At 32.2% G+C, this 25308-nt stretch overlaps 1 protein-coding gene across 11 annotated transcripts in view; it reads left to right on the top strand.

Annotated features, from left to right (window-relative positions):
* Positions 1–820: 820 nt before the first annotated feature.
* The window catches only part of LOC107074463 (glutamate receptor ionotropic, kainate 2), an 84763-nt gene continuing 60275 nt past the window's right edge, over positions 821–25308 (top strand). For 4 of the 11 annotated variants that reach the window (XM_015335922.2, XM_015335929.2, XM_015335930.2 and 1 more), the window contains exons 1-3: positions 821–971; positions 1818–2284; positions 7314–7628. In XM_015335922.2, the coding sequence (XP_015191408.1) occupies positions 7553–7628 (76 nt within the window). In that variant the 5' untranslated portion in view covers positions 821–971; positions 1818–2284; positions 7314–7552. Of the gene's footprint in view, positions 1016–1407; positions 1556–1817; positions 2285–3857; positions 3876–7313; positions 7629–25308 lie in introns of those variants that run through there. The other 7 variants (XM_015335928.2, XM_015335931.2, XM_015335923.2 and 4 more) reach the window with 6 other exon arrangements.

Below are 25308 nucleotides of genomic sequence, written 5' to 3' on the forward strand. Positions count from 1 at the left end.
TTAATTTCGTCGCCTCCTACTATATTTTCCAATGCGAATTATATTCTACTTTTACGTTGATTCGAAACATTAATCTAAAAGAATTTATAATAAAAGTTTAATGTAGTATCAATCGTATTGCACTTTACTTTACTTCCTACTGCTACTTAACTAAAGTTTTTGAAGTCTTTTTAAATAAAAAAAAAAAAAACCTAAGGGTAGTAAGGATGAGGAATGAAAGAACAGAAAAGAGTGAGAGAGAAAAAAATTTGTGATAAAACATTTAACGAAGTACTCGATTTGGTGCGATGGTCAGGGTCGTTCGAGTCGACCAACTCGCAGAGATCTTGACTTTGGTCCTTCTTTAAAAGACGAGAAAGAGAAAGAGAGAGAAAGAGGGATGAAGAGGTAGATAGATAGATAGATAGATAGATAGATAGATAGATAGATAGATAGATAGATAGATAGATAGATAGATAGATACATACATAGATAGATAGATAGATACATACATAGATAGTTAGATAGAGAAAGAGAGAGAGAGAGAGAGATAGAAATGATACGGAGAGGGCGCGCAAGTTGCGTGTGGCTTGCTTCCCACCCTCAGGCATCTATCCACTACTCTCGTTCCTTTTGGGTTTCAACCCCTCTATTCGTCGTTCATCTCTCTCTTACTCGTTTGCTATCGGCCTTAGGCGTCGTCGTAGTCGTCGCCGTTGTCGTCGTCGTCGTCGTCGTCGTCGTCGTCATCGTCGTCGTCGTCGTCGTCGCCGTCGTAGTCGTAGTCGTTCTCTTTCCCTCTCTCTCTCTCTCTTCCTCTCTATGAGTTGAGCTCAACAGTCATCCCCCGTGGACGAACCCCGTTGTAAGCCAGGCAGCCACCCTCCACCGTTCGGTCCGCGCACTCGTCCGGGGGTGGCGGCAAGTCCTGCCGGAGTCAGTGCCCGCGCGTCTTTCGCGATCAACGGACCGCGCGTACCAAAAACTCCAAGGTTCTCTTACTCGCGTGTCATAACCTTCGATAGATAGATATAATGTGTGCCCTATTAAAATATCCCTTTGAAACCTTCAAATAATTTAATCCCCTATTTCTTATCTTATCCAATATTCAAAGTCAATTGTTTACTTCAAATCATCCCATTTACATTAACATTTAGATTTGGATTTATTTTAGATTAATCAAATCAATTAATAGAAATTTATAATTATTTCATTTCGTTTGGTTACGGTTTTTACTTTTTTATTTTATTATTATTATTATAAATTATGAATCCATCAACTAGGACATTACTTCCTTATCCCAAATTTTTGAATAAAAAATATCATTAAATTATTTTTAAACTTGATCGAAGTATTCAGTGAAAACTAGCAATAATTTTCTCTTAATATTAATTATTTATATTTACGTATTCGATCAAATATACAAAGGTCTATAAATATATAGTGTTAGAATGGACAATACGTGTATGAATATATGCAATACGAGCAAGTGATACGGATTACGATAACAATGTTCTCTATGCGAGCTTTCTGGGAAATATACGAACGAGGAAACGTTATTCTCCAGTGAAAATTGGTGAAACTCTTAGTGGAGAGATTATTTCAATATAATTTTATCTGAAACCGTCAAGATTAAAACGCGTTGAAAGATTATACCGCAATTTTCACGGGGTTCTATTTTTTCTCTCTTTTTTTTTTTTTTTTTTTAAATACTTTTTCCTTCTTTATTTTTCTTCATTTCTTTTTTCTTTCTTTTTCTTATATAATACATATATATTTTCTCTTCATTCTTCACATTTAATTTTAAATTAATAATTATTATATGAAAAAACTTGCAGAGTGAAATTAAGTTTCCTTTTTATCCAACTTTAATCTTTCGTTCGTCGAAGTGTTTTCTCTATATATAATGCGGACCACAGACGATCGATCGTCTTTGAATGCGCTATGTGAATGACGACTAGGCCTAGTGATTTTGAAACAAAAATTTGTGTCAATTTTTCAAATGCTCGATGATAATTATGTTAAGAAGAGGACAAGTTGTTGAAAAAGTGTTTAGAACTAAACAACTTCGTACGAAAGAGTGAGTGTTTTTAATAAAATTGATCAAACGTACTAACGAACGATTTGTTATTATACGTTGTTTATCATTTTTGTGATTTATAATATTTTCAATTTAAATAGACACTTGTTAAAAAAAAAAAAAAACAAATATATACTTCTGGACAACGTATAAAGTGACCATAATCAAAGAGTTCCTTTTTAGACGTGATGAAAATGAGACGTTCGCTGAAAGAAATCGCACAAGGTAGATCGATAAATAATGTCACATTGTTCAAAAATAACAGATTTAAGGATTTTTTTTTGTTTTTGGTACAATCGATTAAAAAGATTGTAACAGTAAATTACTATAGTAAAGAATCACAAAATACCTTTAGACATTACATTTTGGGTTACGCATAATTCAATCAATCAGCCTATAATTGAACGGCAATTAATGAACACGGAACCGCAGTCTCTCACTCTCTCCACATACACAGATACACAATAGGTGTATTGTGTATATACATATATAATGCATGTACACATACCTCAATCACTTTCATTACTCTATGTTCATTTATCATATTGGTATTATGCTAACTCTATTCATTTGCTACTTTCTAATCTCTTCGCATTATCTGTATTATTATTTATTTGTTATATTGCTTAGAATTCCTGATAGTAATTTTTTAATTAAGTTCATTAAATTCCATTTGATGTTACCAGTTACATATATATATGTGTGTGTGTGTGTAATAAAAAAAACCATGCACGTCTCGAGTCATTCTCGAATGATTACGAGGAACTGGAATCAAGATAAAAATTGTTCCATTTCCATTGTTCATTTCTCGTTTTGTCTTCCTCGATCTCACCGAGATTCGAGACGAGACGACAATCGTTGGGTAAGGTCCGGGAAGAAGAAGAAGAAAAAGAAAAAAAAAAAAGGAAAAGGTACAACGTTTTCCTATCATTAGTTATTCGATGACGAGTCACGTTTCGCGCTATGATGAGAATTGCAATTGCAAACATTTTTCATTCGAAATATACATTCAACATTTCAAACGTTTACCACCCTATCGAGACAATTAAAGCGAATATGAATTTACTTTCGAACTATAACGAGAGTATTCGATTTTTGTGAAACGTTTTTTACAAAACTATTTTTTATTCTAACGTAAATATATATTACAATATTTTTGTTGTTGTTATTTTTCTACCTTTAATGTTGTAGATCTTAATTATTGCTAAGGTGCACCCCTTTTAATTTAGAAACACGACGCGAAGTAACTGATTTTAAATGAACAAAAAACAAAATGGGCTGTTAATTACGTGAAATTACAATAAAACCTAATGTTAAATATTTTGTGAAAGAAGTTTGAAATTTTTCTTTTTTGTTTTTCTGAAGAATACTGTTTCTAATTATGCTAAAACATTTCTTTATTTCTGCTCTCTCTTTCTTCTCTCTCTCTCTCTCTCTCTCTCGTCGTGCATTATATCCACTCCATTATATACCACTGCGATGAGTACTGTACTATAACATTCGACCGTAGTCACCCACCTATTCATCGTAAATTCGATTCTGTTCATTTGCAAAACAAAACAACAGGAACTATATTTAAAATACTTCACTGTTATTCACAAGAAAGCTGCCAATGCTGCATTTAATGAATTACCAGAGATCGTATTCAGTTAAAAATTATTCCTCCTTTTTATTGTAGCTGAATGTGATAAATAAAAAAAAAATAAAAACTAAAAAAAAAAACGAAGAAATAAAAGTAAAGAAAAATTTTTCATTCTACGTTTATCAACAAATATAAAATATACTTCGAGAAGAGAAAAAGCGACAATTTTCTTTGGTAAGTTCGGAATGATATTTTTGTAAAAAATGATTGGAAAAGAAAACAAATATGTAAAAGTAAAAAAAAAAAACATTAAAGGTAGTACACGGTCTTTCTTTTCTCTCTCTCTCTCTCTCTCTGTTACACACATTCTCTGTCTCGGCGAGTTTTGCTTTTTCCCCTTAAAAGCAAAAAACCTTTTTCAAAAATATTCAGTCATGGTGCCGAGTACGATCGTTAAAAAGAACTTGAGGACGACATTTTACTATTTTAACAAAGGACAAAGGGGGAAAGAAAGATTTTAATAAAGAAAACATTTTACTACCTGTTAAATAACTACGTTGAGAACAGTTACAATATGAATGTAAAGAAAAGTGACAAAAAAGTAAGAGAAAAATAAAAAATATAACACTTGAAAAAATAAAAAAAAGAAACGCGATAAATAACATACGGTTTTACACCTTCCGGAATAAGGGTGAACATTTTTCTAACTTTCAAATTACATTCCTCTCTTTTCTTACACGTTAGATAAACGAGCGAAACAACATGAACTTTTCCTTTACTTTGTCGAGCATACCCTTCGTGCTTTATACATTTCCCTTTTGCGTGTTGGACGATTTATCCTCTACCGACCAAAAATATATCATTTTATGAAATATGTAAATACATATTTGTACAGATACGTATTCGTACGCATTGCATGTTACACGCATGTAAACATATCGTACACTTAATAAACGATTAACAACAGCTTGAGATGATCTATCCTTAAATTCGTAATAAAAGATAAATTGGACAATTGAATTTTTGGAAAGATGAAAAAGTTTAAATCGTTATTTCACTGACAATCAGAATCGGCCTACTTTCATTTACAATCTAAGACGTTGGCAGTTGCAGTCGGTTAATTCCACTTGTGATCGTAAAGCCGGTAAAGGGACAACGCTGTTCACTTTTTATCGTCGGTAAAGTAAAGTGAAGTTGTTGCTTTCTCTCTCACACTCTTTCTCTTTCTGAAATTCCTCTTGTATCCCCCGAGACGAAAAGCACCCCTCGTTCTCGAAAGGTACGGACTCGGAGCTTTAAAAGCCTCACCTCGGCCCCGTTTCTATTCCCGCGCACGATAAGCTTCGTTAGCAGCTGTTCCGCCTCGAGAGACTCGTGAGTTCTCTTTGAATATCTTACATCCGGAATTGCTACCGTTTCCTATCCAGTTCCAACTACTATCTCAGTTTTACTAATATCTTCCTTATATATATATATATATCTTACCGTAAGATTGTTTTTTGTCTCCAACCCCCTAGATTGTTCTTTTTGTTTTCGTTAGTTTGTCCTGTCTGGCACGATATTTCAAACGACGAGACGATAATAATTAAAGATAATATATATATGTCAAATAATCAATATTATCTACACAATGAGTAAAAAAAAAAAATGTCTTGAAGAAGAATTAAATGAACAAGTTCAAATCCAACGAACTTGTCAACTTGGATCACACGGTCAGTATTCGATCGAAAGGGTTTTGAGCGCGTGCGCGGTCATGCGTTTAAGGCCACGACGCGTGGAGGAAGGGCAAACAAACCTAGCTTGGCGAGAGGCAAACTTGCCTCTTGCTAAATTGGGTTAACACGAATCCCTTTACAATTTACGCTCTACGGGTTAACTCTAACAGTAGAGCCGTATGTCGTCGACACTAGATTCTGCTGCTGCTGCTTCTATTCGATGCTCGATGTTCGATGCTCGATGCTTTAAGGATGCGACACACGGCTTTTTGATACTTCTAATTGGTATCTAAAAAAATTAAAAAAAAAATAAAATAAAATATTTACGAAATAAATATGGAAATTATTTATAATATAATAAATAATATAATTATTATATATATAGATAATATTTATTTATATAAAAGTATTGAAATATTTATTTTTAATATATCATTATATCCGATTTATTAATAAAAGATTTAATATTAATATTATTATCAATGTTCTTTTTTTCTTATCGATATGTTCTACTTTGAAAATGATAGTACCTACTTACTTTTCCTTCACGTTTCTTTTATATCATCGATATCTAACACACGAGAGATACTGATTCTCTGACTATACGAAGAAGATATCAAGTTAAGGAGAAGGAGTGTTCTTATCTTATAGTCGGGATCGTCTCGAAGGTCGAAAACGCTTTTCGAATGATACTCCCTTTATAAATAACAAAGCGATCCTTTGACATTCCTCTTAGATAAAGGTAGTAGTACAGAAAGCACACTGAATTTTCTCTTTTTGCTTTAACGGAAAACGCGCCTTTGGGAATGAGTTTGATAGTTTGCGTGATTTCACCCTAGAGATATCGCAGTATATATACTTACTCCTATCAGGTGGATAACAGTGTACTTCTTTTACATAGAATACATGCTTAATATTCCTACCATCTCACACATATTGCTTAACCGATATAAATGCATTAAAATATTTAGTAATATAAATTTGAAAATTTGTATTATTGTATTTGATAAATAAATTTGTTCATTTCATTTATATATATATATATATGATATAGTATCTGCTCAAAGGAAGAAATCGATAAGTTCAATTGCACTTTGCGTGCTGCTGTACGTTTCCCTGTCTACAAAAAGTAGGTCTCTCGATTAGATACTCTACCATCATACCGTCTCTGTAACGAGATTACGTACTTTGCTCGTCTGTCCCCTACTCTTTCGAAACTTTAACTTAAATACGACGATGCAACGTATATTTGCCCTTATCGAAACAAATTCACTAAAAGATTCCTTCATTAATTTTATCTTTTTCACGATGATCAAACAACAAATTTGTCATTTAGAAACTGACTATATGTTTGCCAGGATTTATCAACAAATTGCTTTTAATTTAATTGATCGATATAATTGCTCATACAAATATATTGAATTTAATGAAAGAAAACAAAAAAAAAAGAAGGGAAAAAGAAAAATACGAATTTATTTCATTGATGTTTCTTTAATAAGACCTAACGTAACTACGGCACGTTTTCGATTAAATTACGTAGACGCGTATCCTACGAAAGATACAAGTAGACTGACGACGAATTGAATTCGTTCTAGCTTGAAAAAAGAATCGATCACACGGTGTAATTTCGTAAACTAATCGTACGTCGCTTGTACGTAAATTTATTTTGAAAACTAACGAAAACAGAAAATTGCAACTAACGTACGTCGTAAATAATATATCGAACATAAAAATAATTTATTTGGACTTTTATACCATCAATTTTCAACTTAAACAATTATATTTTTTATTTGATGCAACACGTGTTATCGATATTTCAAAATATTATTAAAAACTTAGTATTCATATCTATGTCAAATCAAAATTAGGTGCAATTATTTAGATGATTTTATTTCGAACATTTAGAAAAGAAGAGTTCGGATAAAGATAGAAAATTATTTGTATTTTTTGATTGCAGACTTGATGCAAGATGGAAGACCACGAGGTCCGGAAGAATATAAGCGTAATTCGATGGATCTTCGTTAGCTACGTGTAATTTACTGTGAAAGTGTTAACATAGACCGTGTTGTATCGCGTGCATACGTTCGTATGATCTGTTGAATTTTTTTTTCTTTTTACTCTCATATTCTACGAACGTGTGTCGAGCAAGAACGATGCTGTAACCGTGCAGCTGCGAATGCGAGCTTACGTTCGGACATGATGGCACTGTTGTTCGCAGTAATCGTCATCCTAGTCACCACTGCCATGTCGTTACCACCTGTCATCAGAATCGGTAAGTTTAATCTTTCATTAATTATCTTTTTAAATTATTATTTTCCAAAATTATATACGTATAAATTATACATGGGATAATGATATTTATTGATCAAATGCACGGTTTAAATTCTGATTAATATTTGCTACTTGTTTTATCAATTTCAATTTGCAAAGATTTCATTTTTTAGATGACTAATTTAGGATCGTAAATTCTATAGTATTAAACAATGAAAATAACAGCATAAATCGTATTTGTTAGAGAGAGGATTTTACCATTTACAGTGGTATATAATATGAGCATAACTGGATAATAGGTAGTTGGAAAAGCACCGTCGAATATAAGATTATAAAAACTACAATTATTTTTGAACCAACCAGACCTACGCTGATAGAAGAACGCTTCATGAATTACGAGCTAGAGATTTTGATAATTGCTAAAGCGTTGATCACAAATTTTCTTTTTATTTTATTTTATTTTATTTTATAACCTTAATTGATTGTGCTGGATCTAATGTTAAGTTAGAATTAAATAAATTAATTGTAATTAAATCCTTGTGAAATAAATATGATTTTCGTGAATGAAAGGCAATCCTCTCTGACGTATTTATAAAAGCATTTATTAAGTTCAATACACATTTCTCGTATTTAATAATGAGAATTAAATTTGTTCATGATGTATTTCAGGTATAACAAAAACTCGTTCTTGCCAATACAATTGCTTGTGGCACAATAAATTTAATAATCAATATAATCTTTCCTATCTCGCGTGTATTTTTATAATTTAATCCAAATTGTTTATTTTTATATGTCTTCGTTATATTTTAACATTTTATTGCAATATTAAATAATAATAACATTACTTTCCTCTCTATTATGAATTTCTTCTTGGTTGAAAATTTATGGTAAATGAGTTTGACATGCTTCCAGTGAATAATACCCTTCTCTCAAGCTAAATTTATATTATACCCTCAAAACTGAACCTCTAAGAAAAACTATTTCTAATAAATTAAAATCTCGGAAAAATACTTGCAAACTAAACGAAAACAATATCTTTAACTAAACTTTATTTTACACAGATTAAAGCTATAAAAACTTCTTCGTGAAAATAAATAATCATAATAAACCTTAGATCATTTTATTTTCTCAAATAATAAATAATAATTAAATTAAAATTGAGTAAGTTTACCAAAATACTGCTTGCTGATTTATTTATTATGAGAATCGTCTGAGTTATGAAGTTTAAGGGATAAAGTGCTGCCATTATCAGCATTATTCATACTATACTACACCATGTGTAATTTGTATGGTCGGGATTTACACCCTTCGGTGTGTGTGTACGAGACAGGAAATGTTCTATTTGCTAAATGTTTGCATTGATATCCTTTAGCTATGTATCTACCATTGTTTCAATCGTGCGTAAGCAAATGCAATTGGTCAGTACATAACACATTGTCAAACAATTTTCATCATAAACAGATCGTTTAACAGTGTCTAATAGACGTTTTAACTTTACCAAAGCATACAAAAAATATTCGATATTATAATCACAATTAATTCATAGAAATAATTTATTTCTTTTCTCGCAAGTACTTATAAAATGGAGAGTATGCTAGAAATATCACAAGGTATCTATGCATTTAAAATGAAAAAGTAAACGAATACTATACGAGTCAACAAAACAGAAGTTCAAACAGTACATACATCTTTCTTCCTCGATAGTTCACGTCAAACTGACACTAAGCACTAGAGCGTACATATCTATTGTTGACACAACAACAACAACAACAAAGCTGAACGAAAACCGAAATTTCTCCTTTAACATTAATTATTACGACGATACCTATGACAAAATACCAAAATGAAAATGTAATAAAGGAAACTTTTCCATTATGTACAATGTCGTTATTGTGTCTCAACCAAAAACCACGAGCAACTAATTAACTTTTAACAAAGGTCAGATATGTCAAAGTTTCTAATAAACGTTCGGCTTCATTAAATTATCGGTTCCCTTGGCGATGACTACTTTGATGCAAATAAATGAACTCGTGCAAGTCATATGCTCGAGTAAACATCGAAAGCTTTATCTACATTAAATTATCACGAGAACTATCTTTTCATTTTCACCTAATTCAATCCTCATCATGACGGACTATGAATATCGTTGATCGAATGAGAACAAGTTGTTTGTATTTCATTTCTTATTATCGATATTGAATGAATAAATGTAACAAAATCAAGTTAACTTCAAAAACTGAAACGAGAGTTAGAGTTTAAGAAAAAGCAAAGATATCGCAAACATTGTATTTTCTGAAATAACCTAAAGGCAAAGATAGAAGAAAAGCCGTTTGTAAAAGTTTTAAGGGAGCATTATAATTCTGTCACGCGTGATGTCGTGTCTTTCTTTCCTGCCTTCTTCGGTATCTTTTCTCTGTGTGTCTTGCGAAAAAACGCATTTCCTCATAAAACTTCATGAATATTTTCAAAGTTTCTTCATGGCATTTTTCACTTATTCGTCCTGACGTCTTTCCAATAAATATGCTAAAGAATTCTTTAAAGAAACGAACAAAAAAAAAAAGAAATTATGTATATTCGTACTTTTTAAAGAATAATCAGAATTATTATTCGAAAAAATGTGAAAATTCCAACGACGTTGAGTTCTACACGCCACCAAGCGTAGAAAATAACTGGAAGAAAATAAAACAAAAAAATAAAAAAAGAGAGAGATTTTTCTGTTCTTTTCTTTTTCTTGAAAGTTTCCAACAAGTCAGGGGGTGGCTGGGGGGGGGGGTTGGATTATTATAATGCCGGCGTCGTAGTGGCAATTTTGTCATATATAAGCGGCACGCGAGCTTGACTATCCGCTCGTAAAATCCATGCTTAATAAAGTTCTCGGCGGCATGCCGTGAGCGGAAATGAACCCTCCATCGAGGTAACAGCATTGAGGATTTATAACTACGAGAGTAGTGGTACGAAGAATTTTAATATGCTTAGAAGAAGCACTAAAAAGATACGGTTACTCATTGTCAACCTCAGCCACGTGGTATTTCGACCGCGTTAATAAGACGACTTTCTTCTTGTTCCTCTTTCTCTCTCTCTCTCTCAACGTAATTGTGATCCATTCTCTCTAAAGTTATTTCACCTTAATCGATGCAATTATCAAATGCAAAACAATTCAAACTAATTAAAACGATTATTTCTAACAACAAATTGGTTCTTCGTTGTTAACGTAATATTTGAACATTAAACAAAGAGATATGAATAATAAAATTAATAATAAAATAAGCAAGTAATTGAATTACTTCGATAGAAATATAAATGCATACGTTGATCGTCGATAATTTGGATGTCCCAAAAAAAGAAAGAAAGAAAAAGAAACGATAAAGAGGGAACAGGGGAATATTAGATTTGTCTTAATTTCGTTCAAATGTGATTCATACGGAAGAATTTTATCGATGTCGATAAAAACAAAATGAAAGAAAAAGAAAAAGAAAAAAAAAGAAAGAAAAAAATAAAGTCAAGAAGTTAAAACGCCGAAGCTCGTAAAATCTCATAAATGTAAGAAACGCGAAACAATTAATAAAAAAAGAACTCTTATCTTTCTCTTTACCAACGAGATACCACCAAGAGTTTCCATTAAAATCGGGAAGAAAATTATTCCAAGTGACTCCTCTTTTGTGGTTATTACCGATTCCGTAATATAGAATATTTCAAGTAATATTCTCTTCGCACACTGAAAGCTTTCTTTTTCTTTCTCACCTAATTTGTTCTTCCTTTCTCTCTCTCTCTCTCTCTTTTTCTTTTTTTTTTCTTTTTGCTCTTTTCTTTTTAACGCTACTTCGCCATAGTAATTTCACGTTCGATAATCGATGATAGAACAATAACCACGTTCTTTCAAGTCTTCAAATAAAAATTGATCGGACGACAAAATAGCGGAAGAATTTACGGGAAAGAAGCTAACTCGGCATTTTCTTTTTTATCAAGCCGCCAAGGTGGTGGATGGGGTATCTATCTATCGCATACGAAAGCACCTTTTAATTTATTCAGAAGAAGAACGTCGTATCTATAAGCGATAAATCGAACGTGCCATAAATTATTCGCTTTTTAACCTAGAATCTAACAATCGAAGTTGATACTTTCGATGCAAATGTCGAAGCCTCTTTTTATCGTACCCCGTCGTCCCAATCCTGGCAACCGATTGTCAAAGTTCATATCTGGTTACACTTATGAAAGAAAGAAAAAGAAGGAAAGAGAGAAACTTTGTTCATGTAAAAAGGAAACATACTTTTTGTTTAACTATGTACGAAGTAAAGAATGAAGTTTGTTTAAAAAAGAAATAGAATCTGGTGTTTTACTTGCATGACAATGAAACTAACTTAATACGCGACATTTTTAATTATACAAATCTGAAATGAGAAACATTAAACGCGACGCGACGCGACGATTTCGGTAGTTTTGCATTTACAAAGGCCAACGACGCAAGAAAAGGGTACTTTCTCGAGTGTTAAACAACGTTATCGCAAATAATTTATTAGAACGACGCGATAATACGGTAACCGTAATCTCTAACCAGGGTCGTTAACGCGAACGATCGACTCCCCATGTAGCGTAGAGACGAAACGAACATACACAAGGATTACATTAACGAGATTTTCCTACAAATAATGTAATCTCCGAGGTGCGACAAAGGCAAACGAAGGCTACAGATCGAACGACATATTCTCGATACCTGATATTTCGATAGTCGATATTACAAATTTGTAATTCTCTCTATTCCCTTGACTTCACGTACCAACTGTAAAATAATAAAATAATAAGCACAGCTAAAGAGAGACTGTAAAGTTAGCTCTGGGAGCTGTTATTTTTTATTTTTACCGAGGGTAGATTGCTAACCAATTCCCTCGAACCCTCCTCCTTTATCTGGACTTAGGACCAGCTAGATAATACCTAAGTATTTAGATATTAACTAGTCGGACTTACAAATATTTATTTGAACTCTTCTTAGGATAATAAAAAAGAAGAAAGCAGACAACAAGATCAAAATATATAACGAAATTTTCATTGAACAATTTTCAAGCGAACATATCGAATGATTGCGAACGATTTAATACTAAAAAACACTAAAAAAAAAAAAAAAAAAAAACCTGAAGAAAGAAGATGTCGATTTGAACGATGAAGACTTTACGAGGTAACTATGCGATAAAATCGAATATTCCCATATTCCCGATAAGGATTATCGTTAAGAGAGATCCTGTTCACGTTGAGGAACTCGACGAAGAATTCTCATAACCGAGAAGAAGGATAGTTGTCCAAGAGAAATAGAGGGGTAGAAGGGATTGGAAGGACGACAATTCGAAGGATTTTCCTGTTTATTCCACTTCTTCATGGTAAAACGACAATTTTCGAATTTTTTTATACGCAATTTTTGTCCCCTACTCTTCTCCTAAACCCCCATTTATCTCCTTCCTTCTTATTTTTGTTTCAATCTAAAAATTTAATGAAAAATACGTTCATATTGGAGAGAGAGAGAGAGGAATATAGGAAAGAGTGGGAAGCAATATTTTTGTTTAACTGTCAAATAAATCCAAGCATGGTGCAATCAATTGCAAACATAGCGTGGATTCGATCCTAGCACGAAATCTAGATCAACGTTTGTCTTCTTTCACAGGAATCGCGTCTACCTTCTATTTTCCTCGGACTCCTCTCTCTATCTCCATTTTTATTTTTTTTTACTTCTCTCATTCCTTTTTTCTCTCTCTCTTTCTCTATCTCTCTTTCTCTCTCTCTCTCTCTCTCTCTCTCTCTCTCTCTCTTTCACCGTTTTATGGCGGAAAGATAGGTGCTTGCGGAAGGGAAAACGAACGCGTCCACTCCTAACTCAGCAAACAATCGTTTCATTTGAAATGTTCCCTCGTGGTAACCGCCCTAGAAATTTTGTCACCAACATTTATTACGATAAAAAAAAAGAAAAAAAAAGGAACAAAAAAAAAGGGGGGAAAAAAAAAGGGTTTCCTTTCTCTATCCTCTCGTACGAGGGTTCAAGTAAACTACTCGCTGGCTTTTTCTAACCCTGTATAATATGACCATGGATATAGATACATAATGTATGATAATACCGATGCTAGTATCAAATTTTATCCTGTATACCTATGTACTATGAATATAAAAAAAAAAAAAAAAATGTTTAGAAAATATTGACCCACGTATAAAGATCAAAAAAGTTTTGTTATACTCGTCGTTGAAAAAAAAAAAAAATAAATAAATAAATAAATATGAGATGAGTATCATTTCATATTACTAGTCTAGATGAAAGAATGAATCTCAAGAAGCTATCGAAATCTTTTTGATAACCAGATGCGGGTGAACGTAATCCTTTCTTATATCCGACAGGAGAATTTGAACCAACGGATTTCGTAACTGGTTCGATAAAGTTCAAATCTTAGGTCTTCGATCTTCGATTTGTTCGTAAATCTTCTATAATAGAACGTTTTAAATGGGAATACTTGTTACTTTTATTTTTTGTATTTTTGTTGGTTTCACTTCGTTGCGGTTTCTTTCATATTTTACGCTTAATCGAAAAGTGCCAATACAAATGGGTTTGTTTTTTCTTTTTTCTTTTATCGATTGTATCGCTTGTTACTTTTCAATATTTAATTTACTTCACTTTATTTGTCAAACTTTATTTTCATAATTAATACTTCAAACTTGTTAACTTTTCAACGTTAATATTAATTGTTCTTCAACTATTGAAATGACTATTTTATCATAGACTACTAAATTTATTTCATTCGAAGATATTATCATTCAATACGATTATTGAAGAAGCTCGCATGCGAGAATTATCGAATGCTACTACACAAGTCAGTGTCAACGTGTTAAACTACGATATCATCGATTATCCGATATGTTAATTAACTGCAAAAAAAAAGTGGAAAAAAAGAAAAAGAAGATAAAAAAGAAAATGGAGGAAAAAACATAGAAGAATAATTATCGTATAAATAGTGATAAAACGTGGATAATCTAATTAAGAAATGACGTGAATAATATAGAAAGCTGCTGACTAGTAACTTGATCGATAAGGAAAAGAATATTCTCTTTATAAAAGAAAAAGGATAGGGTTAGCAGGCTGATATTGTCGGGCGGGGTGTGGAACAAGCAGTCATTTCGGCGATGAGATCAGCCTGTCGAACTCTGCGCCATGTTCTATTTGTCCAAGTGGAATAAAAGCTTTCAGTCGTGATGGAAAATCCTTTTTCTGGTTCTTCGATGTATCCAGCTTTGCAGTCCTTGGGGAAGAAATTGTGGTCAATAAGAAAGACTGTAGTATACGTCATACTATTTTTTCTTATTACAAATTTATCATTTTATGAAAGAGACAATCGTAAGATAATAGTATTATGTAGAAATAATGTAATAAGTGTGTTGTAAATATTATAATGACCAATAAAAAAAAATGTATTTGTTAATTTGATGTGAGACGTTTGTTTACTTATCAATATTATATTTTAACAATGAATTTCCTTTTGTACATTTTCCAGCAAACCTTCTTCTTACATTGATCGATGATTAAAAAGGAATTAGCAAAATACCGTTTCCTCTCTTAAAAGTACCATTGTTAAGTAAAAGAAAGAAAGAAAGATTTAAAGAAAGGAAAGGACTAACCTTTCGTTTCAAGGATTTTTCTTTTGGAACATCTGCTCTTCATTATCCTCGTTGCCAAGTCCACCAAAGATTCAGACACTTCTCTCGATCCTTCTTCTTCTTCTTCTTCTTCTTCTTCGATTCGTTGCAAAACGAAAATGAAATTACATTTAAAGAAGCTTAAGTACTTACTTAAATTAAAAGAAATTAAGAAAACTTTCGGTAATTACTGAACTTTCTTAAATCAGTGGAAATCTTAAAAGAAAAAAAAAAGAAACTGAAAACTTGATATAATAAATACGATAAATAAAAAAAAAAAAATAATGCACAGGCAATTTTATCGATGACTCTTTGTTCTCTTCAACGAAACGAACGAAATTCCATTTTAATGAGAATTAAAGTTCCGTGTTTATTATTTCTTTAGTTTTACGTGGTAATTAAGTATTTGATACGCCTAATTCTAATATGTTTCAATTGCGAAATTCTTCGCCAATCAAGTCTCTTCGATTCGGTGGAAAAGTGGAACGCGCTAATGAAATCAAGCGTCTCTCTTCAACATGTTACACCTATATTCCAGCAACATTTTTTTCCAATTACTCGACGACTTAACGTAACGCTTCTGACATAAACGAATAAACAAAATTCTACATGTTCCAATACCACGTTGACTCTTTGAGCAAAAAATTCTTTTTCAATTAGTTGGTTCCTAATAAAAAAAAAATAAAAAAAAAATAAAAAAAAAAGACAAAAGGTTATCGGTATTTTTCAATTTACTCAATTTCATATTAATAATCAAAAAGATATTGATAAATAATATCTAAGTTATCGTATTAAAGTACAAAACATCTATCGGTCTAACGCGTTAATTAAAGAGCCACGAAATGATGGAAACTTTGCGATTGCAGTTTGAAAGTTCGACAACTATCGTTGGTAACAATTCGCGATCCAATCAAGGACTTATTCCAACTTCCCACCGTTGTCGGTTAAACCTTTAGGATTCGAGCAAGGATTTTCTTTCACTGTCTGTCTCTCTTATATTATTTTTTTTAAATCTTTTTCGATAACACTTTCCATTGATTTCTTTCCTTCACTTTATACGACTCATCGTTAACGTATTAACATTCTATCAATGTTAGAATTTTATTGGCATAATTGTCAAATGCGATAAAAAAGATTTCAAATTTATTATAATCCTACAATCTAACATGTATGAATCGAGTGTTAATAATACTCTCGAGACTAGACTCGTCAATATATATATATATATACACATATTTGTATTGATTTCATACTGCTTTCGAAGTTCTCCTTCCATCTTCCAAACCATCTTTCTCTCTTTCTCTTTCTTTTCCTCTGTCTTTCTTTATCGACATACACTTTACGATACACTTTCAAAAGTATCTCCACCGATCGTACATTTCCTTTTGGCGTGTTTATTCCCCCATTGAACATGCGTCTCCACGGACCACACAAGTTTTTTCCTTCTTTATTCTTGCAAACGAAAAGGAAGTGTTGTTAAGTTAACGAACCCAATGAAAACTTTTTTGTTTTTTTTGTTTTTTTTTTCAAGTCTCGTGGGAATATTTACAAAGGGGGAGGAAAATAGGGGAAGAAAGAGAAAAAAAGACAAGAACAAAAACAATAACCAATTAAAATAATACCAAGTAGAGACTAGTGTCGACTAATTATAAGTTTTTAAAGAAAGACAAATGATCTTAATAGTAATAACTCGGATAACAAGAAAAATTTCGTACGTTCTAACAAGATCGTAAAAACAAAAAACAAAAAAATGGGTAGGAATCAAACGAACAGCGATTGTATACAGGTGGCTTCATAATTTATACTTTATCGTCGAGATCGGGAATGCACGTGCAAACCTTCTTTTGCTTCCGCGATTCTGGGCAGGGTCATAAAATTGTTTTACCGTTCCCGCGGGTGTCCCAACTTTGTGTGTAACACGGATAAACCTATTCGATGAAGAGAGAATGGTAGAAATAAAGATAGATAGATAGATGGAAAAAGAGAAAAAGAATTGAACCAAAAAAAGTTTAAAGAATCAAAGAAACCCGGTAAAAAAAAAAGAAAGAGAGGAAAAAAGAAACAAGTATTTCCTTCGTTCGCTCGTTCGTTCGATCGTTCGTTCGTTCATTGGTTCAGATCGGGTCCATCGTTTGTCCGACGAATCTAACTTTGAACAAAAGAGAGAGAGAGAGAGAGAGAGAGAGAAAGAGTAAATACGACGAACACTTAACGTCCGTGTGTCTATGCGAGCGATCAGTTTAGTGAATTCGAGCGATCTGACAAAATTTCCATTCGCTTCATTTAATTTCACAGCTTTAAGCTTTTGCCAGAAAGGAAATCAAGCTATGCCACATAAATATTTTCTTCTTTGTTGTATAAGCATAAGCATTTAATTAAAAAATCCCTACCCATACATCCCTGTGCTCGTTTGTATTCTAAAAGTACAAATATGACGAGAATTTTGTTTATTTCAATTAATTTGACAAAAGGTTCCAATTATTTTGACTAAACATTTTGGTGAATGATTAAAACCATAGTAGAGGTGAAATAATATGATTCTGATTGAAAAATATTGTTCATCCGTGATATCTTCGAATTTTCGATCATTTCCATTCGTTCTTTCTAGTGCGAACCAACACGTCCGTCCGAGTGACGATATTTCACTAAACGTGGAACAAAAAATCAAAAAAAAAAAAAAACACAAAAAAAAACAACAACAACAACAAAACGAAAAAGCAAAATAAAATCACGAGAATTTATTCACATCGGTGCAACGAATTATTTTCTCCGCAGCTGTCAAAGCAGCCGCAATTTATTTACAACTAATTTCGCATTGCCATATAGGTTGGCTCCTCTCATTTTCTCTCTTTTTTATTTGACAAATGTACAATAATAAATTAATAGAAGCTTTTTCTCCTACATGAAAATAAAGAAAAACAATTCTATTCTTTTATGATGCGTTTCTGATTATCACCCACGAGCAGAAAGAATTGAAAATGTTGAGAAAACAAAATCTAACATCTACACAACGATATATATATATTTTTTTGTTGAATCTTTTTGATTCTCTGCTTGATTCCGTCGTACAGTTTGTAGGATTTACAATCGGTTTGATTAAATTTTGGTTTAATCCCACGAACTCTCACCCTCTCTTTTTCTTCCTATCGTGAAAGGAATTATTTGCCAACAATTCTCGTCGGAGATCCACTAGCTTTCGATTTAATCTTCCTCTCTCCCTCTCTCTCTCTCTCTCTCTCTCTCTCTCTTTCCTTTCTCCCTCTATGTCCCTTTTCGATACCGGCGCCATAGGATCTCTACAAACTGGCCGAATGAAATTATGTGTCGCACAATGGAAATCGATCGTAAGGATGTTTACGTCATAACACATTAAAATCGATAGACAACGTCGACGACGACGACGACGACGACGACGACGAATATCTGTAAACAAATTTGGTCTCCCCATCCCCCTAGACCCAAAGAATAAAAAAATAAAAAAATTTAATAATTGACATCGTTCAAAGCTATTTCACACAAAATCAATTTAACAATAATTTGATTCTCCATTTTTGTTATCGAAGCGAAAAAAAAATGAGATACACACAAGCATATCCATTGTCGAAGGTTAAAATAATCGTTTCAAATTTTTTTTCAAATGGAACCATTAAAAATTTCAAATTTTCTACAAAATGTTCTTTTCAAAGAAAGCAAAGACTTTTGTTCCCTAAGGATATTATTTGAAACAAGCAATATCATATTAAAGAGTATAATGATTACATCGTTTAGAGGGGAATCTCTTCGTCTTACTTTCATTTTGTTTTTATTAAAATAATATCTCGTTAATACATAAAAAGTGTTTTTTTTTCAAATATATATATTAATTACTTAGTAAATTACTGTTCCAAAGCATGAACGCGTTTTAGATCAAATTCCGTGTTTGAAAACTTTAATGATTGATAGTATTAATCCGATCAAGGAAATCCTCATCTTACAGTGCACGATTTTGGGGTTAACTCCCAAATAGGGAGAATTACTAGAACGTGTTGGTTGCATCGATCGATAGAGATAACCTCAAGAAATATACAAAATAAAATCAAACGAAATCATTTTAAAGATAATTATTGTTACAGTTAAAAATGGATAATAATAATTATCCTTCATTTCCAATATTGTCTTTAAATTGAACGCATTACCTCGAAGTATTTTGCACGCAAGACCGTTAATGTATCCGTTCTCTGTTCGAATGAACAAAGATCAATCTTGATTGTTGGTCCCTTAATGGAACACAATACCATTCCGAAACACGGCTACGATGTTGATATCCTACCTCGAATGGATCCATCCCGTGAAAGGTAGCTCTCGTGATCATTAAAGGGATTTTGCTTGGTTCGCCACAGGAAATTTCCTCGATGGGAAGAGACGAACGGGAAAAGCGAAAAGCGCAGTTCGCTGATGTTTCATTTGCATAGACCGTGCACCGGCTAATAATGCTCTACAGCTCCTATAACTATATAGCTTCGATTCGGCCGATAGTCGTTCTAACCATGTAGCCCTTTGTAGCCTAATATTTAACTAGCATTCGCTAGTAACTTTGACTGAAACGTGACGAAACTGTGATATACGTCTTATCTTGAATAATAATTCAATTGTAATCTACGTAGATGTCATTTCTCTGAATAATTCAAAGTTCGTGTTCATTAATACATTCTCTCCCACAATCTCGATTTAAGAGCATTCTAACTACAAACGAATCATTTTTAATTATCATACATTTAATTAACAAATCTTAATAATAATTTGTGGCCACAGGATAAAATAGATTTAATCGTAAACTATACCCAATGGTTTATCTGTTACAATGAATTATCCGTACCTATGGAATATAACTGTTCATATCTAATCGTCTTAAAAGATTATCTATTGTTTCAAATCGGTTAGCATAATCGTATCGCTCCATTCGAATTAATCCGCCAATAAAACTTCCCTTTTCGCGTTTAACTTCCAACACATATTACACGGCTGTGATAAAGCGTGCCTAATTCTATTATGTTCGATGTAACAATACATTTTCAAACATTAATATTACGTACAATTTATAACGAAAAAAAATATTACCATATTTATCGATCGCAATTTATCTTTTTGTATAAATAAGAGGAAAAGTGGAAAAAGAAAAAGAAGAAGATGATGAAAGGAAAGGGATGAAGAATATTATATTTATCGATAAATAACAACCCTTGGTACTCTCGATGCATATTTACCAAGAGCTCCATTATGCCATGGTGTATACCTAGAACGCAAACGAGAAATAGAAAAAATGTACCCTTTGTCATAATTCATACCGTAATTAAAACGCATAACGTAGTTTAGCCACAGGTAACACGTTCTAGAGTTGGCTGGTCGTTAGCAGTTGAGAAAGGCTGCTTGAGGACAACGAACGACGAAGACTACGGGCAACACACACTGCAACGAAAATCATAACAACATTGTATGAAAATTTATTAGCAAAAGATAGAAAAAAAAATCTTACGCCGATAAACGCACTTCTCTCAATTATTTTTTTTATGCCTCCATTTTTTATAAAGATCCATTCACTGCCAGCAGAAAGATAAAGCAATCTTGAATTTTGATTCGTCTGCTTGATCACGAATTTTTATTCTTTTTTTCCCCCTCCCTTCCTTTCTCCTTCTTTTGAAAAAAAAACGTCCAATTAATTTAAACGTAGAAAGTAAAGTCGTCGAATCGAAGGACACTCAAGCGACATGCTTTTCCTACTTGCTCCAGAGAGAGAGAGAGAGAGAGACAGAATAAGAGGTAAGAGAGAAATGGTTCAAAGAACATACGTCAACGAAATTACCTTGCGGCAAGAAAAGCCGGCCTAACCGTATATCCCTTAGGATATCCTTCGACCTCCGTTCTCTCTTAATTTACGTGCACGATTATATTTGCAATCGCTTTATACCCTCAAACCTATAAGGAAAAGCACGTTTTATTAACGATCCCATAAATCGACTTTAAAGATTGATATCTCCAATTAAGAAAACACATTAATTATTAATTAAATATGTATATTATATAACATATAACGTTAGATAAAACTGCAAAATACTTTACAAAAAAAAATATCCTAACTCAATTTTCCTTGATCATTAAGTTAATGCTTCAAACACGAAAAACACTAAAGTTATTTATCAAATCCATCGAATTGACCAATGAAAAGGTTAATACAGAAGTAAAATAGAAACTATGTAAGGTAATGCGTGCTCTTCATAATCTAAAAACCCTTTCCCAACTTTGGGATAGTTCTCTGTTCTCACTTGGAGTGTCCTTATTTTACTTCTCTCTTTATCTCTCTCTCTCTCTCTCTGTCTCTCTATCTATCACTATAGCTAAGCTTTGGATTTACTCTTACAAATCCTTCGATTTTTCAGGTGTCCCACGTAACTCTTTACCAGTACTTTTTCTCGTTTCTAACCCTTCAAACAATACATCCCTACACTTCCTTTTTTTATTATCTCTTTTTATCTATCTATCTATCGAACTTTGGATATATCGGTAGTTCGATAGATCGATATATCGAAGTTCGATAGATCGTTATATCGATAGTTCAAAAGATCGATATATCAAAGCTCGATATATCGATAGATCAATAATCGATATATCGCAGTTCAATATATATAGATTGTTCGATAATCGATATATCGAAATTCGATAATCGATATATCGAAGTTCGATGTACATCGATAGCTCGATAATCGATATATCGAAGTTCGATATATATCGATAGTTCGATAATCGATATATCGAGGTTCGATATATATCGATAGTTCGATAATCGATATATCGAGGTTCGATATATATCGATAATTCGATAATCGATATATCGAAGTTTGATATATATCGATAGTTCGATAATCGATATATCGAATTTCGATAGATATCGGTTGTTCGATAATCGATATATCGAAGTTCGATAATCGATATATCGATAATTCGATATATATCGATTGTTCGATAATCGATATATATCGATTGTTCGATAATCGATATATCTAAGTTCGATATATATCGATTGTTCGATAATCGATATATCGAAGTTCGATATATATCGATTGTTCGATAATCGATATATCGAAGTTCGATATATATCGATAGTTCGATAATCGATATATCAAAGTTCGATATATATCGATTGTTCGATAATCGATATATCGAAGTTCGATATATATCGATAGTTCGATAATCGATATATCGAAGTTCGATATATATCGATAGTTCGATAATCGATATATCAAAGATCGATATATATCGATAGTTCGATAATCGATATATCGAAGTTCGATATATATCGATAGTTCGATAATCGATATATCGAAGTTCGATATATATCGATAGTTCGATAATCGATATATCGAAGTTCGATATATATCGATAGTTCGATAATCGGTATATCGAAGTTCGATATATATCGAAGTTCGATAATCGATATATCGAAGTTCGATAATCGATAGATCGATAATCGATATATCGAAGTTCGATATATATCGATAGTTCGATAATCGATATATCGAAGTTCGATATATATCGATAGTTCGATAATCGATATATCGAAGTTCGATATATATCGATAGTTCGATAATCGATATATATCGATTGGTCGATAATCGATATATCGAAGTTCGATATGTATCGATAGTTCGATAATCGATATATCGAAGTTCGATATATATCGATAGTTCGATAATCGATATATCAAAGTTCGATATATATCGAAGTTCGATATATATCGATAGTTCGATAATCGATATATCAAAGTTCGATATATATCGAAGTTCGATATATATCGATAGTTCGATAATCGATATATCAAAGTTCGATATATATCGAAGTTCGATATATATCGATAGTTCGATAATCGATATATCGAAGTTCGATATATATCGATAGTTCGATAATCGATATATCAAAGTTCGATATATATCGATAGTTCGATAATCGATATATCGAAGTTCGATATATATCGATAGTTCGATAATCGATAGTTCGATAATCGATATATCGAAGTTCGATATATATCGATTGTTCGATAATCGATATATCGAAGTTCGATATATATCGATAGTTCGATAATCGATATATCGAAGTTCGATATATATCGATAGTTCGATAATCGATATATCGAAGTTCGATATATATCGATAGTTCGATAATCGATATATCGAAGTTCGATATATATCGATAGTTCGATAATCGATATATATCGATTGGTCGATAATCGATATATCGAAGTTCGATATATATCGATAGTTCGATAATCGATATATCGAAGTTCGATATATATCGATTGGTCGATAATCGATATATCGAAGTTCGATAATCGATATATCGATAGTTCGATAATCGATATATCGAAGTTCGATATATATCGATAGTTCGATAATCGATATATCGAAGTTCGATATATATCGATTGGTCGATAATCGATATATCGAAGTTCGATATATATCGATTGGTTGATAATCGATATATCGAAGTTCGATATATCGATAGTTCGATAATCGATATATCGAGGTTCGATATATATCGATAGTTCGATAATCGATATATCGAAGTTCGATATATATCGATTGGTCGATAATCGATATATCGAAGCTCGATATATATCGATTAGTCGATAATCGATATATCGAAGTTCGATATATATCGATTAGTCGATAATCGATATATCGAAGTTCGATATATATCGATTGGTCGATAATCGATATATCGAAGTTCGATATATATCGAAGTTCGATAATCGATATATCGAAGTTCGATATATATCGATAATTCGATATATCGATATATCGAAGCTCGATATATATCGATAGTTCGATAATCGATATATCGAAGTTCGATATATATCGATAGTTCGATAATCGATATATCGAAGCTCGATATATCGATAGTTTAAAAATCGATATATCGAAGTTTGATATATCGATATATCGATTGTTCGATAATCGATATATCGAAGTTCGATACATCGATAGTTCGGTCTATCTATTTTCATTTTTTAATCTTTTTTCGTGCTTAGGTAATACTTTGTACTTAAATTACACCTACCACGTTTCAATTTTATTTGATAATTAATTTCTTTCTTTACTATTTAAAATATAACAAAGGTATAGTATTACAATAAAATAATTAAAAATGAAACGACTCGCGTAAATAAAACGTGAATTTTCACGATAGACGAAAATATATTGCATTTATAATAATACCAGACACTTTTATATTTTATATATATATATCGATCTCGTTTACACATAGGAGACAGAAAAATGATAAACGATCGTAAAACGAATGAAAAGAAGAAGAAGTGTAAGAAGAAATAGCTATGGCAAAGCCTTTAACAGAGTATTGTAAGAAGAAAATGATTTTTCTAGTGTAACGAGAAACCGTTCTACAAAAAAAGAAACGTTGCTTCGAATGAGCGAACGAGCGTGCACGTCTGCTACTCACAGTAAGAAATATCGAAACTTCTTTAAAGAAGTTATCAGAGTGCTGATGAAACATATTTTGTTATTAAAAAAAAAACAACAAGAAAGAGAAGTAAGAAAGATACAATTTAAAGAGAAATAAATAATTATACCTGTATATATATTATATTTGTTTTCTTTTTTTTTTGTCTAAAAAAAAGGACAATTCATAAGTTAGAAATAATAATTATACGAAAAGATAGACTAATCTGCATTTTCAACTTCACCCTAAGACGTTCAAAAGCAAACTGAGAGACTCGTGTGTTAGAAACGTACCCATGTGACTTATTAAAGGTTGCATGCGCGTTATTATTAATCAATATTTGAAAAGTTATCTTGACACCAACTCTGTTTAATTTTAAGAGTAAGAGAGTGAAAAGGAAAGAGTAGAAGAAAAATGTAAAAAAAGAAAGACAGAGAGTAAAAGAGAAACACAAAGTGAAACACAGGGAGGACTCTAACAAACAGAGAGAAAGAAGCACACATACATGCAAATGCATTCACAAAGAGAAATAG

The sequence above is a fragment of the Polistes dominula genome, unplaced genomic scaffold (assembly GCF_049000335.1).
Source record: "Polistes dominula isolate Pdom_NZ unplaced genomic scaffold, Pdom_raw_medaka contig_79, whole genome shotgun sequence".
Taxonomy (NCBI): Eukaryota; Metazoa; Arthropoda; class Insecta; order Hymenoptera; family Vespidae; genus Polistes; species Polistes dominula.